This window comes from Pararge aegeria, chromosome 15 (genome assembly GCF_905163445.1).
Source record: "Pararge aegeria chromosome 15, ilParAegt1.1, whole genome shotgun sequence".
Taxonomy (NCBI): Eukaryota; Metazoa; Arthropoda; class Insecta; order Lepidoptera; family Nymphalidae; genus Pararge; species Pararge aegeria.
In genome coordinates, this window is record NC_053194.1 from 9,066,913 (window position 1) to 9,083,701 (window position 16,789).

Sequence of the window (16,789 nt, forward strand, 5' to 3'; positions counted from 1 at the left end):
TTGCTCAGTTAGGGCGTGAAAAAGGACAAATAAACGTACACATTTTCGCATTTTTTAATATTAGTTAGGATTCCACTAAATGTTAGCCCTTTACTGCAATCTTACCAGGTATGCGTTGATGCAGTTTCCTTTTGGGATGTGGAGTTATATTAAACCCAGATCCGTGGAACGCTAAAAGGCTTCGCGGTACGTATAACCGCTAGGGCAGCAACTAGCTACGGCCAAAGCCAAGATATTAAAAATCACCAGTGTGATTTGTAACGCTAAATAACTCTTTTACTAACCATGGAAGGTATAGGTAAGGTTCTCTCAGCGGATTTAATATTGGTTCGTTAATATTTTTTATGATCACTGGTTTATGATAATAGTTTGATAATGATTGAATTCATGTATACATGAGACCCGATTCAATAGGGAAAATCCGGCCAGTTGTTAATACTAAAACGCGACTTTTGTCATCAGAACTAATTTCCGGCAATTCCCGGTACCTACTGTAAAAATCATTGCCTGCAGCTCCACTTACAACGTGCAAGCCTTATGTGGAAAAGGGTATAAACTCTTTCTTCTACACAATAAAAGTCTTAATAAGAAAGATACTTTAGTCCGTATCTACGAAGGAATCTTAACATTACAGGAACTTTTTGAGATTATCGTAGACAATAAATTTTATGAATTATTTTTTAGGTTATTAATTCAAATTATAGGCGAATAAACTTCATATCACATGTGAAATGTCAAGTTTCATAATAACAAAATTAATGACGTGCACCGATGCATACTGTATTCAATGATTTTGATAATGTGTAGAGGAATGGTGCTACGGTACGGTGAGTTTAGAAACGCCGAATCGGAAGTTAGAAGTTCGTTTAAATGCGTTACACATGACATCCATGTTGTATTTAGGAGAAACGATTTAACCCATGACTAAAATGAGAATTTACCTGAATCACCCTACCATAGACTTACAGCAGTTTTTTTTTAAATTCTTTAAGAAAACTGGCCTACCTTTGACGCCCTAAGACTTTCGTGGGAAGTGGTTGTCAAGAGAGGACTTAAAGGTTAGGTAGGTAAGAATGAAAAACTTTACAATGAAAAGCACTAATATCATACATGATTGGCACTAGTTCTATGCCATTAGAGATGATACTAAGGACGATGTCACTAGTGTCGAGTGATATACCTGCTAGTTTTTTTTCCATCGTTCAAAAACGTGTAAAATATTGCATGTTTACTCAAACTGACCTTTATTATTTTGATAGGTAGGTAAAATAAGGAAACTTCAACAAACGTCTTTAAATAAATACATATAAGTAGGTACAGTCTTTTCTCTTTAAAGTATACAAATAGCTTTCAAAATTTTAGGAATACGCAGTAGTATTTTAATATTATTTTTAATTTAAGCTAATTTACTTAAATTGTATGTATATTGACCAAAGCGTGAGAATTCTTGTTAGGGCTCTGATCGAATTAGAATAATTTATTCTTAACGCCAGTAGAGCAAAACAGTCAAAACAATGTTTCACCTAGCGGAACTAAACCGTGCTCGGCCATTGCCTCACCATGAGAAGACAAAATATGACCTGAATATTCAAATTACAAATTTTGCGTACTTTGCGCGTACGGTGTACGTATATGTACCTATACCTAGTTCTTTATTCTTAGTTAAGGATCTTTTAATTTCTTTAGAGCGATAATATTTGAATTCTCAAAAAAATATACAAACTTATTCAATTAAAACCACATTTTATTTTATTTGTTTTTATTTATTCAACACACTATGGTTTTTTTTTTTTTAAACACAGCACTAAAATAAAACGATAGTTTATATAATCAGAGACTTAAGAAAAATATACCTTTCAGTAGACTCTATTACTGTGTAGGTTTACTTACGACGTAAAGCTATGAAAAGGGTCCGCAATCAAATCACTTGAAAAGATGTACCTATACATAATTTCAGAACGAAAGTTTCGTGTGCTTAAACTAAATTGGCTTTCCCCACATGCTTGTGGAATATTTGTGTAAATTTTACATGTAAATTAACAGAAGTTTACATCAAGTTGATATCAGCATAACTCTCTAGAGCGTACTTTGACTTTGCTCAGTCAAAGTTTGTGTTAAACCAAGACAGATATATATGTCGATCGCTACAGGTTTATCCCGTTTATAATCTTTCTTCAGTCTGAGGCTTAAAGCTAATATGCTTTATAGATCTAACCTGGAGCGAATAAAAGGATTTGTCTGTACGTAATGTCGTTATGTACTTATCCGTTAACTTCAATGTTGAATTTAGCTCTAGGTGATGTTCGCACTGCATGTGGGTACCATGAACAACATAACCAGTGAATTCCTGAATACTATATCTGCGCTGCAATTATTGACGTATTCTGCCGTGAGAAAAGGGCGATTTTTTGACAATTTGCTTCTTTAAATTCGCCTTTTAAATTAGCTCGGCAGTGTTTTACTCCAGCCAATATAGGTTTGTATTAATAAACCGACATCGATCTAAGAATAGTTTTCAAGTTCGGTTTTTCGTACTTATAGAATGACCGAAAACAAGTTCTTAGCTCGATATCGGTCAACGAAGATCGCTCGTACTGATGATACGTTTCTTAACTTGTGAACTTTAACAAGATCAATCATTTTCTTGAAATGTCACAACAAGCTCGCTCTCACGAGAACTTTCTCCGAGCGAGCTTGAAGTACCTACGCTTTATCATGCCAGCGATGCCAGCAATTGGCCAACTAATTGAAACAGGCGATAATATGAAGATGTCTCGGCCCTTTCGTTGGGCAATCGTCACTAATTAGCGTTATTTGTTTTAGTTTTAAAGATTTCATGACATCACTATATTAAATGCATGCAGCTTAACAAAAAATAGTCGCTTTTGATTCTAAAACCAGTTTTATTCACGTAAACCTTATCACAGGCACTTATGAAGCGTTTATACATTTAACATGATGGTGATCACTGCATTCGTTAACTTAAAACTAAAGCTAGGGGGGTTCCAAATCCGCCCTGGTCTAACTGGTCTGGTCTTTTTTGTTATCACCATCTCACAGTCGAGTTAATGTTGAGCTATGAAGTTAGAGAAATTCATACCTTAGCTTTTTTATCATACAGGTAATCCTTAATATTATAATAGGATTTTTCTATAAGCTTACTTTTTATAAAAGCTTAAGTTATTAAGTACTTGAACTACTTCGTTACTTTCTCAAATTATTTAAATAAATAAGCAAGAGTAGTGGCGTGCACAGGGTTTTTGACCAGTGTAGGCATAAAACAGCGAGCTGGTATAAAATAGAAAAATTGTTTAATAAGAGCGATACTTAGAAATAACAGCCCGTCTGTGATTCCTAACTAGGTACCGCTCCTTAATTCTACTTCAATTTTATTTATTCGAAATGATTGTGTATTAGAATACTTTGTATTGATTGTGTTACCAGAAAATGCACCACTAATGTTCAAATGTTCAGTCTAGTTTAAAGTTGTGTGTAACTACAACAGAATCAACGCCACCGCTTGATTAGAGTTCCAGACGTCTTAATTCCTAGAGTCGATAAGTCTTTTGTCTAGCTTCAGATGGAAACAAAGACGAATGTGTTAGGTATTTCCTGGTGGCTATTTTAAGAACATTAATGCTGCTAATTGTGTAAAGGAGAGTTGTCATTATAAAAGCTTTAAGTACGTTCAGTTTTCTGCTTCAAACCATAGACTAAAATGATGTTTTTTTTTAACTTTTACTTAAAGAAACTACGATGATTTTGCCCTTATTTTAGAACCCACATCGGCTTTTCAAAGTATATTTTATAGCTATCCTAAACTTATAGTAATTAGTTATTAATTAGATACTATACTCACGCGATCTGCTCAGCTACACGTATCCAAACAATCACAAAGCAGCAATGGGCGGGGCACATAGCTCGGAGAACCGAGGGACGCTGTCCAGAGTCCGGAATGGCGACGCCGCACCGGTAAACGCGAGTAGGTTGGCCCCCAACGAGATGGACATGAGATCAAGCAAGTCACTGGGAGCCGCTGGAAACAAGTGGCCCAGGACAGTGGATTGTGGACCGACATACGAGTATGTCCATAATGGACGTCAATCGTTTGAATTGATGATGATGACGAACTAATCACAGCGCGGGTGTAATACAGGTTCATCGTGTGCCAGACAGCAAATTCCTGAGCAGCTCCCGCGATTAGCGGAAGCCCTGTTTTGATGTACCTATGGCAACGCTTACCTTTAATGCTCATACTTTAAATCCTGCGTAACTAAAGATAGGAACTTTTTTCACCAAATTAACTAACTCCTCCTAAATTACAATACATTAAGTAGAGATATCAGTTGTCTTATTTCTAAGTATTCTAATATTTTTCGTTATTTTTTTAAACACATAACTTTAACTAAAGTTAACTACCAGTTATGTCCATAAGAACCATGCATTCAGCTTCGTTCGTCGCCCGCTAATTCTTATTTCCTCATTAGGTGGAGCGTTCTCTGTTGCGAGCGCGCATCGCATTGCGTTCATTCTGGGCAGTGTCTCTACTCCCATCTATACCGTTAAAAAGTAAAAACCCTACAATAGGTTGAAACTGCAATTAGTAGGGCACATTGCTCGTGGAGCGGTGAGGTCGGAGAACGTTGGGGTCCCAAGATGCTGGAATGGCGACCCCACACCTGTGAACGCAGCGATGGTCGACCCCCAACGAGGAGGACATATAGGTTTGACATTAAGCGAGTCGCTGGGAGCCGCCGGAAACAAACTGGCGCAGAACCAGGTTTTTGGAACTCCATACAAAAGACCTATTTCAAGCAGGGTCCGCAATCGGTTGATTCAATGATGATGTCATATTACACCCTTTTCACCACGATACATTTTTAAATACATTGTATAATTCTAAGCCTATTAACGTCGTGGAAGCCTTTGGGCGCAAGCCGTCTGTCATACTCAAGAATGAATAAAGAGCATTGAGTATACCATCATCCGCAGCTTATTCGCCTCTCATAAGAAAGACGGGTTTAGAGCAAGGATCCACTTCACTGCTGCAATGCAGATTGGTGGGTTTTAATGACTATACCACAAATTAGTTATAATAACCGCAACCAACGGCTTTACGTGCTCTCCGAAGCACGCGTTTAGATACCGTCAATTACCTAACTCCGGGCCTGGTACCTTCTAAAAATTATTTTATAGAAAATACACAATATATAATTTAAACGACAACTCTTCGATTGTTACAACATTGTGCGATCGAAGAAATTATAATAACGACGTGCAATAATATTAGGTTTTGACATAATTCGGATTTTTAAGCCCTCCGTCCTTCATTACACATTTTGCAGAGGACGCGACGGCGCGGCGGTCCCTAAACCACGTTCATCCGCCGAGCAAAATTGTCGCGAGTGCACTCAACCATGGAGTGTTTTGATTTATTGTCCATTTATTGGACTCTCAGCGGCGACTGCATGAATAAAAATAGAATAATTCACCACTTGATACAGAGCATAATCATTGTGTTAAACTCCGAGCCCAACAATAATGACACAAAAGATTATATCCGTTTAACATCATGCGAGTTGCAAACTATGTACCTTTTATACAAATATATTTAAACCATGCGATGTACTTACACAATGAATTTCAATATTCGTTATATAGGTACTTTATGAAATGATTCTTTAATAATTCGTTGTTCATTTTCGTTAAATCAAATGGCAAACGCATGAACACGATCGGCTGATAGAGGCAAGCAAGTACACTAGAACAGAGAGCCCTCGAGTGCGAGGCAACGGGAAGCCACCGGTGGGTCCCAATTTGCCCCAACATTATCCAATTGCCGGAGTCAACCGTTTGGCGTGGGCCAGCGCGTGACCTGCACACGTATTTTGGTTCTGTTAAATATTTTATACCTATGACTAGAACGAATACAGAGTAACGAGATGAATTATTACGAGGTTCAGTAGCTCAAGTAGAAAATCAACCTTTAGCGATTTGAGACAAATATACGCAGACTACACGTTTAGAAAAGTTGACAATAATTTGAGACAGTTTTGATGACCTGCTCGAGGCAGTATAGTGCGATGAGGCATAAGTGGAGGCAGGGGCAGTTTGGGAATTATTATTTACTGGTCTGGTCTGGTGAGAGAATCATGCCAAACTATTGCGAGTTCCAGTACCACGCCAAATACAAACCGACAAGAGGTATGGGCTCTACACAAATAAGATATTTTTTTGGATAGGTATAGTAGATACATCTGAACATCACAGGGCAGTTTTCAAAATTATTTATCATGCCTACTAAACATTCTATATGAGACGACTGACAGGTATGAGGTAATGTAATTCTTTGTCCACTTTATTAGCTTTTTGAAGTAAAACTTCTTTATCGGCGTTAAAAAAAAATTACCGTCACATTTTTCGGTTACGCGTTACATTTTTCCGTTACGCGCCATCCTTTTCTGTTACGCGCCATCTTCATTTCTGAGTCACATTTTTCGGTACGCGCCATATTTATTTCTAATTCATTCAACACGTGGGTGTGTTTATGGTATTTTTTTAAATTTAGTTTTTGATTGTAAATATCAGTGAATGTGAATAATTTTAAGCGATAGCGCATTGGATAAGAGTTCGACCCCACTTTCGGGGGGCCAAGCTCGAATCCCAGCACACACCTCTAACTTTTGAAAGTCATGTGCGTTTTAAATACTTAACTAAAATATCGGTTGCTTCAAAGGTGAAGGAAAACATCGTCAGAGTTCAAAATAATGTTCTCGAAGGTGTGTGGAGTCCACGAATCCCTTGCTCTGTAGTGGGCCGCTAATGGGTTGATGTCATGATGATGATAATGTAAATAATTTTATTAAAACTAGCAATTATTTATTTATACGACTGTAATCTAGTAAATACGAGTATCAATTAATTGGAATAATGAAATAAAAAAGATTTCATAAAGAAGTTACACTTCTTGTGTGTTCACTAATACAAACACACACAATTTTTCTTTATCATAAACGTTTTTTATCCACGTTTCTGATACGTGCCGCTAAGATGTGGAACGCCCTCCCGGCAACTGTGTTTCCTGCCACGTATAATTTGAGTACCTTCAAGGCTAGAGTGAATAGGCTTTTTCTAGGCAAGCGTGCTCCAACCTAGACCTCATCAGTGCTTTCTAACGGGCATGATTGTCGTCAAACGCTGGCCTATCGTTAATAAAACAAAAAAAAGGGTCATCAGTCGTGTTGCCTTAAAGTACTCCCAGCCTCTTTCACTACCTGTTGATAAACATTTGAATAAAATCTGTGTGTAATGCCATTTTTTGAGATATCTTCGCGCTATATATTTATTTAACAACTTTTATTATGTAACAACAGTATGTATAATAACAACAGTCACATGCCTATAAATTGGTACACAGAACTAAACTTTATGGCTAATGTTTATGACTTGTTACACGCTTTTCCTAATGTAGTTGCAGATGATCGCCTCGTGCAATGAATTAAATATAGGTTACTGTATCTTATAGTAAAGTTTATCTGAGGTCAGTACCAATTCGAGCTAGAAAAACAGCAACATCCACTTATCCAGTGGCGCCAAGTTATATATTTTATCTATCAATTAAACGATATTATACCAAGTAGGTAGGTAAACGACTATAATAACGACTAACGGGTATAATCTTTAGAACATAAAATGTTGGAATTACCAGGGTTAAGAGGCGAACTTTCGTATCTAATTATGATACGTTTTGTGAAATTATTATTTAAATTATTTATGTAAACAACACTTATATATGATAAAATAAAGTAAAATTTTATATAAATTGAAACATAAAGATGTTTCCTAGTAGAGATACCGAGATTCAACCGCGTTTCTAATGTACAACGAGCGACAGCGATAGCGGCAATCTTTGCAACTGCCATTTTTATGTCAACACTCAGTTGGTTGGTGCTACACAACAGGTATAAATTTAAACTGCTATAAAATGTACATTTCAATTTGTTAATTATCATTAAAACAAATAAATAAATATACTACGACAATACACACATCGCCATCTAGCCCCAAAGTAAGCGTAGCTTGTGTTATGGGTACTAAGATAGCTGTTGAATATTTTTATGAATATAATACACATAAGTACTTATAATATATATAGATAAACACCCAGGCACTGAAAAACAATCATTTTGATGACACAAACATTTTCCAGTTGTGGGAATCGAACCCACGGCCTAGGACTCAGAAAGTAGGCTCGCTGCTAACTGCGCCAGTCGGCCGTCACAAATTATTTCACAAATTTTAAGAAATGTTAGCAAATGTTATCATATTTGATTATTCGAGAAGCAGGTGTTACTTGGCGTAAAATCATAATATACAATAAACGTTACTCTTTATTTGCAATAGTCCGCGAAAAGTAGGAACATCTGAACTATTTCATTTATAATTTCTTCACCCTCTACGCTCCAAACGTATCGCTCGAACACAGGAGCTTTCTGAGGAGATGTTGACTTTACAATTAATAATTGCTATGCAATTATTCAGGTTTAAGTAAAAATACCAATAATTAGGAGTACCAACTTTATTTATACAACTTTTTAAAATCCAGTATTAACTAATTTCATACAAAAAAAAAAACATTTTCTGTGTGACATTACAGTGTGATATGACCAAATACATTCCACTGTTGCCAAACACCGACCTAATATCAAATATTCATATTACGTCAGTGCCTGTATAGCGATGTAAGCTAGTGTTGCAATACAGTTTTCATGTAATGTAAACATTATTGCAGCACTGTCTATCAATGGGAGCATTAAAAACTTGTAACAAAACCCAGCAAAACCTTGTCATAGGTAAATAAACTAAGTTAATATTTAATGATCTATTACATCTTGTAACTGCACCAATAAACACATCGATGTACGAGTGTATCGACTTCAAAATATTAGAATACGTGCGATTATCGATTTCAATATAGTCCTTGCGTGCGATAGATATTGACACCAGCACGGCTAGCATAGACAGAAGACACCAGTTACCTATATCCCCTGATCATATCTCCTGACAAGGGATACAATTTTTGTGTCCATCTGCGTAAGCACGGCAACAGGGTACCCGAGAACTTTAGCCCCATTTATTTATTATTCACTTTAAATAAATTTCACGCTCATCACCTGGATGCCTGGTATTCTTCTACTGTTCGAAATACCAGATCATTTCTACCGCGCACTAGCAAATTATGGAACAATCTTCCTGATGTGTTTCCTCAAAAATACAATCTAGGGTTATTCAAGGGGCGCATAAACAAATTCCTTAAAAGCCGGCAACGCATCGGTGGCTCCTCTGGTGCTGCAGATGTTTATGGGCGGCGGTGATCACTTATCATCAGGTGACCCACTTGCCCGTTTGCCCGCTATTAATATACAAAAAAAACATAATTAACAACCCATTAGCGGCCAGGACACGGGTCTCCTCTCAGCTTGAAAAGGGTTTAAGCCTTAGTCCACCACGCTGGCCCAGTGAGGATTGGTGGATGCAGGTATATTATTTGGATATTATTTCCACGTGTGCGCCATAGGTGATAATAGGTATATTTTGCTTTGGAAAGACCCTTGCATATTCTAGCTGTGCAGTAGTGTTTACTATAGCATACCCAGTGACGTGCACTGGGTTTCTTACCAGGTTATGCATACACCAGGAAAATTGTATGAAACGGCAAAAATCCTCCTCTTATTCGAGCTTTTGTACATATATGAAGTACACACCACTGAGCATACTGCATACCGTCACTCTCGCGACTACGTAACTCTGTGGTAAACATACCACAGAACACAGTTTGTGTTATTTAAATTACAAAGCAAACATTAAGAGCAATCAAGATAAATTCTTATAACATAATTAATAAATAAACTATGAGCGAAGTGCTTTCACAGTCCCTGCATCCGGCGTGCCTACGCTCCCAATTGGACTTCCGAGAGCGTTTCCGAAATCGCTCCAGCAATTAAGTGGAGCGACAATTTTAATGACTCCAAAGGGAGCAACTATTGTTTTGTTATTATTAGGGCACGAGACAGGATGCAGGCTAATTAGACACTAATTTACTTAGCTTTATTAGCTTAAATGCATCCACTAAACTACGATGCTGTTTTAAAAGAGAGCACGCGACTATATTTTTTGGTTTAATTGATTTATAATTTAATAACTATATACATATTTTTGATCAATGTATAATGCAGGATTGGGTTTTCGGATAAGTGTTAAGTGAGTCTATTGCATCAATTTTACAGTTTAAGTAGTTGTTAGATCGCGATAAAAGTATGTCGCGAGATTAATCCAGCGAAATCTTCCCTTTCTAACTAAGAAAAACTAGTCAAGCCTTATAAAATTTCGTGATTAGATAACGATCAAAATAGAGCTAAAGTTACCGATATTAAAAAGCAACGAAGATAATTTTATGAAGGGCTTGATGGGCGGGGAGTTGTGACAGGGGTCAGTAGGGTGCGACAAGGGACGGAAAAGTCTTGTTAAAACCGTCAAAGCAACGTCATTTTGGACAAGTCATAATAAATAAATAACAGCGAGTAAGAGTTTAGATATTCTTTAACTTTATTTCTAACAACGGAAACTCCATTGGATATAATATCTATGTAATATAATTTAAAAATTTAAAATCAGTTGCTTTAACGGTGAAGGAAATTTTTGTGAGGAAACCTGCATGCCTGAGAGTGCTCGATAGTGTTCTCGAAGGATTTTGAAGTCTACACTCCGCAATGAGAGGAGACCCGAGCTTAGTAGTGGGCTGTAAGAAAAAAACAAGAAATAATAAACTAAACATTCACTGTATAAGAAACCTCATATAGCGAGTGTGAGAGTCGGTGTGGCGTTGGTCTCTTTATCTATCTAAGTCTGTTAAAGGTTTCCGGTCATTCACTCTGAAGAAAAATACTCTTATAAATGTATATTGTCTTGTTTACTGGATTCCCATTACATATTAGAAAAAAAGTTGTTATTCTGAAACTTTTACTAAAAAATATGTAAATAAACTTTTAGGAAACCTTCTTATTTGCTATTCGATCAGGGATTTCTGAAATGCATTAATGCTCGTCTGGAATGATTTTAAACCTAGAAAACGTTTAAATCGGATGCCTAATGATAAGGGTATAGCGTAAAGCAAAAAAAAAGTTTCACCATCTCTTGGATGATAACTAACGAAGTTGGGCATCGTCTAAAGCTACGACAACGATTCGGATGTGCATAATATTTCATGAACACGTAAACGGACACAAACAATAAATCACACCTTGTAACAAGAACCATAGACAAGTTACGTTATAAGGTTTTGAATTCTTTCTAACCAAACACCTTTGTTTTATTTGATAAAAAATAAAAAAATAGAGTTGCTTAGTTATAATCGATGTGTGAAAGGGAAATGTATGCCTTGGAATCTTCTTTGATTAGGCGTTAGTAAAAACAGGCATTAATGTTTTAACTTTCTATTCCTAGTTTAGTAAACTTTTCCCATTTCGTATATTGCATCTACTTTAGATCAGATAGGTGGTTAATGGAAGGATCTGCCAATTGTATAGTAACGAGTTAATTGTTTGAGCTACAACCATATTTCCGTATACGCTACAGCGCTGATTCCAGTGACCCAGTTCCAAATGGAACTGTGGCTGACGAGGTCGCGACCCGTAATTATTATACACCCGAAACAAACTGCACAGATCCCGCACACTCATCCTCGCCTGCTAATTGTTCCGCGTACTTACCGGCTATTGTGCCGGCTCTGAATCGCAACATCATGCGTAGATCGGTCCATTCCACTATATACGATGTCGCCATTCAATCACGATGTTTTTTGTTGACGTCCCTGTGGCGCAGCGGTGAACGCTGTGATTTTAAGTGGCAAGTTCCAAGTTCGATCCTCAACAGGATAGATTTAGGAATTTGTAATCTGAATTTGTCTACTGATTTCTGTCTGTCTGATTTGTGGGAGGCTTGAGCCATGGCAAGTTACCTCGCAGATAAGGTAGTTAGCCCGCTACCTTATCAGACTGCAACATCACTTTCCATCAGGTGACATTGCAGTAGGGCGAACATGTAGTGGAATAAGAAAAAAAACTCTGAGCTGTGTGTTCGCCCATTGCTATTGCAGAACTCATTTATCTAAGAGATTCCTTCGATTTAAATCTCCTAGAACTATTCCTCCGATTATGCCTCGAAATCGCGCCATTTAATGTAACTACATGAAATTATGACTCTTTTCTTAGTGAAAAAAATAAGTAAACTTAAACCCTACTAAATTAATGTAATAAAAAACAAAAGGCGCGGTAAAGAAAGGCAGACGCACCTGCGTCTCAGAACTTCACAAGTCACCGCCCGTAAAGGCCGTAGCTCGACCGTGAAAATCCGTTACGAAAGCGGTTCACCGTGTCAATTTCGTCCTTATGAGATTTCCGTTTAAAAGATTCGTTAATTCAAGTTACACGTTTATCAAGTTAACCTACATGTTATATCGTAAAAACGTCTACGGTCGACCTCCGAAGTACTTAGACAGTATATTTAAATATAATTTATTATTACATTACAAATGAGAAAGGTTCAGACCATAGTTCACCACGCTGACCGAGTGTGGATCGGTAGATTTCACTTCTTCCTCGCGATGTTTTTTTGTTACCTAGGTATGAAGCAAGTGAGTTTTAACGTACAAAGCAAAAGTGCGTGGTGTCGAGGATCAGATTCCCCCGAAAAGGGAACCCAAGTTACCCACTAGGCTTTCACCACTTTTATATATACTACTACTCTTATATGTACTGTATCTTTATACTTATAATATAACTGTAACTGGAAGATTTCCGTACATTTAATATATTTTGAAAATTTTGACCGGGGGATGCTTTATAATCGATAGTGAGTCCAAAACAGAATTTTATTTAATTTTTTTTCTGTCTGTCTGTCTGTCCGGCCATCACGTGAAAACGACTGAACGGATTTAAATAAAATTTGGTATAGTGGTAGCTAATATTCCGAGTCAACGTACTTTTTATTCCGATAAACAATAAGTTTCTTCCGGCAAATGGGATGAAATTTTTATTAATTTTACTTCATAGCTCTGTTAATTTTGAACCGATTTTCATAATTCTTTTTTTATTTGAAAGTGTATACTATCAAACAGTATACACTTGTACTGTCTAATTTTAATGAAGTTCTGATAAATATTGTCGGAGACAAAGGACATAACTCTTCTGAAATAACAGCAAATCGCAAGGCATATAGGACAACTATCGAATGCATGCGTAGGGGTACCATCCTACTAATATTACAAATGCGAAAGTTTGTGAGGATGGATGTATGAATGAATGAATACACTTTTATTGTACACCACAGAGAAAATTTACAGAGATACAAATACAACAGCACAATAAGGTAGAACGTACAATTTAGCGGAAAGATGTATGTCTGTATCAACTAAAATAATGCCAAGTTACTAACTCTACCTACCCTACCTATCCTACTATTATTTTACGTGGTATACTACCACGTAAAATAATAGTAGGTACAATTTTACGTGGTATACTACCACGTAAAATAATAGTAGGTACATAGCTAGCTACGATGATTATGATGTTAGCTTCAGAATATATTCTAGCCTCTCGATTGACTCATACGCGGAAGAAGTCGCGAGGGTCCGCTAGTACTATAATAATAAACTTATACAATACATTCAAATAAGTGCGAATAATTCGTAAGACGGTTAAGTGTGTCTGTAGATTAGACATTAGTTTGTTACCTACGGCTCAACCTGCGCCGATCTTGACGAAATTTGGAACAGAAATAGGATATAGGAACTTTTTATGCCGGAAAAGCATCCGCAAAGACTTTAGAGAATATACTTTGTTACCTATCCACAGCTTAAGAGCAGAAACGACCTTGAAACAACTTTGCGGCGCTTGCATCCTTGACACGGCCTCAAAAATAATCATACGTCATCTTAATCCTTAACTTTTATCCTAACTAAAAAATCAACAATCAATCGTCAATCTTGACGGCCGACTGGCGCAGTGGGCAGCGACCCTGCTTTCTGAGTCCATGGCCGTGGGTTCCATTCCCACTACTGGTAAATTTTTGTGTGATGAGCATGAATTGTTTTTCAGTGTCTGGCTGTTTATATGTATCTATATTCTAAGTATTTATGTATATTATTGATAAAAATATTCATCAGTCATCTTAGTACCCATAACACAAGCTACGCTAACTTGGGGGCTCGATGGCGATGTGTTTATTGTCGTAGTATATTTATTTATATTTATAATCAACTTGAGAGTTAGTTGAAAGTAAGCAGAATAAGATAGTATTTTTATCCCAGGAAAACAAACGTTTCCGAGGGGATTTGTTAAAAATCGTAATAAACGCGGACAACAGCTAGTCAATTCCTAAACGTTAATGTTTAGGGCTGATTTTTCAATTGCTAGATAACCTGCCTGCCTCGTTCATTTTACCAAGGTCGCTGTACAATACATGCACGACAATGACAAGGTTGCTAGAAACAGTCGGTTCCTCTTTTATCTTTCACAAGATAGAATAATGATTGTTGAATTGGAAAATGTTGATGTTGGAAAATAACTTATCTAATCATCTTCTTCTTAAAATAATCTGCACCATTCATAAACGGTACTTATTCTGAATTAATACTCTTTGCCAGTAACACTTTAAGTATATCACTATCAGACAGTTTTCTGTAATCTCTAAAAGTAAGCTTTTATAAGCTATTCTTTTAATCCAAGTTTTTTTTTAATGATATACCTTAAAGTCCATACAATAAGGATTATAATTCACAAACAGGTCTGGTAGGAAGCCCCAGGCCCATTCGGTTTATTATTGTACTAGATTACAGTTTAGTGCCTTATAGTTTCTTAATAAAATGGCGGTAACATATAAACACAAAAAAAGACATATAGACTCAGAAGACCACAGAACGTCAAAAGGATTGGAACGTTTTTAAATGTTTAAATCACGACTACTTGAGTTCAGCGCAAGTGGTCTGAGAATGTTTAGAAGGAGTCCAAATGAACATGTGCACGTCAAGATGTAAACATACGCGAAATACTCTCGCAAACCGTTTACAAGGGCCTGTGAACGTGCGTAACACACATTGCCCTAATTTTGCTGTACAATGGTACCTGGATCAGGTTTTATTATTTCAATACTTTTTCTTTTTTGTTTTTAAAACATCATCATCAGTATAATGATGCACATCCTAATAATGACTCATTGCTGGGGACAATAGAAGATAAATAATCTACCTAGGTACCTACCTAAAAAGTTATTTAAAAAGTGCTACACTGCGTACTTCATTTGTTTTTGTATACCTACTTATACCTATTTAAGCTATATTGTAGACTAAGGTAGATCATTACTGCAAAGACCCTCAAAGCAAAACCTAAAAATTCTGGAAGTCTGAAATTATTCCATTTCATAACCCTTATAATTTTATCTGATCAATCATAAGTACTCGTGTTAAAGCTCCTACTAATAAAAGCTAATGGTAGTGGATCATGTAACTGTGTAGTAAATGTAAATTTTATGAGCTTTATCTTGTCATCGGTTTTTAGATGTTGGATATTAATTTATTTGATCCTGGAGGTGTTAATTTGTAAACCTAGGTACTATTATGTCTAATTATTGTTAACTTTTTTATTATGTGCGTTGATAAGTTGATCTTGCCAGTATAAAAGTAATAAATTGTTATCTACTTGCTGGCATTGATTGCATGACATGACAGGCATACAAAATAACATATTAAGGATTATAGCGAATGTGAAAGTTATAATTAAAATTATTACTTGTTGCAGTGCAGACTCGGGTGTAATCTTTGGCTAGAAGGACTGGAAAATTCTTGTCAAACTGTTTGCGTAAGTATTGATATCCTGACATAAATTTTACTAAGCTAATTTACTATATACATCGAGAAATCGATCGCTTACTAATCTTATTCACAAGTTGTTTTCTTTTAAACTTTATTAAAATATCAGGTCGCAAAGCACGTCGTAAATACCGAGTATCTATACGTTATTCATATTTAACATTTTTATAAGAAGATTTTTAATTGCAGAATGTAACATCAGAAACTGTTATCTCAAGAGAGTTGTACTGCGTAATGGGATGCAATGAGGCGCTGAACACATATTTGCAAAAAGTTCGAGGTAATTAAATAAATCATAGAAGTTTCAAAATTATTAATCAACATCATTATAACCCATAACCGGCCCACTACAGTGCTAGGGTCTTTACTCCACTTTAAGAACATTATAAAGAACTCTCAGGCATGTAGATTTCCTGACGATGTTTTCATTGTGTTATTGTGTTAGCGATATTTATTTTTATTTATTTATAAATATTTATATTGTGCAAGTGCAAGTAATGCAAGTGATATTTTAATTGCTTAAAACGCACATAACACAGGAATGTTCTAGGGGCGTGCTGGGATTCGAACTCGGCCCCCCGAAAGTGAAGTCAAACCACTGGGCAATCACTTATTTTTATTAATGTTAGGATAAAAATCCCAATTTGCCGAAACGTTTTTCTACGATGAAGATATTTATTTAAAAACAATATTTACCCTCACTTTTTATATTATTGTATACGTCAAATTGTATGCTTTTCGTTAAATTTTTATTTACAATTTTTCAATATTGTGGTGTTTATGTGGTATACAATAAAAGAATATTCATTCATTCATTCATTATTTTACATTGCTGTCATCAAAACGGAAGTTCATTTATTCGTTTTC

General features: G+C 36.2%; 1 protein-coding gene across 3 annotated transcripts in view; it reads left to right on the plus strand.

The window, feature by feature from the left end:
* The window catches only part of LOC120630059 (proto-oncogene tyrosine-protein kinase ROS), a 50,769-nt gene that overhangs the window by 12,291 nt on the left and 21,689 nt on the right, over positions 1-16,789 (plus strand). For all 3 annotated transcript variants that reach the window (XM_039899191.1, XM_039899192.1, XM_039899193.1), the window contains exons 3-4: positions 15,852-15,911; positions 16,112-16,202. In XM_039899191.1, coding sequence (XP_039755125.1) covers positions 15,852-15,911; positions 16,112-16,202 — 151 coding nt within the window. The remainder of the gene's footprint in view (positions 1-15,851; positions 15,912-16,111; positions 16,203-16,789) is intronic.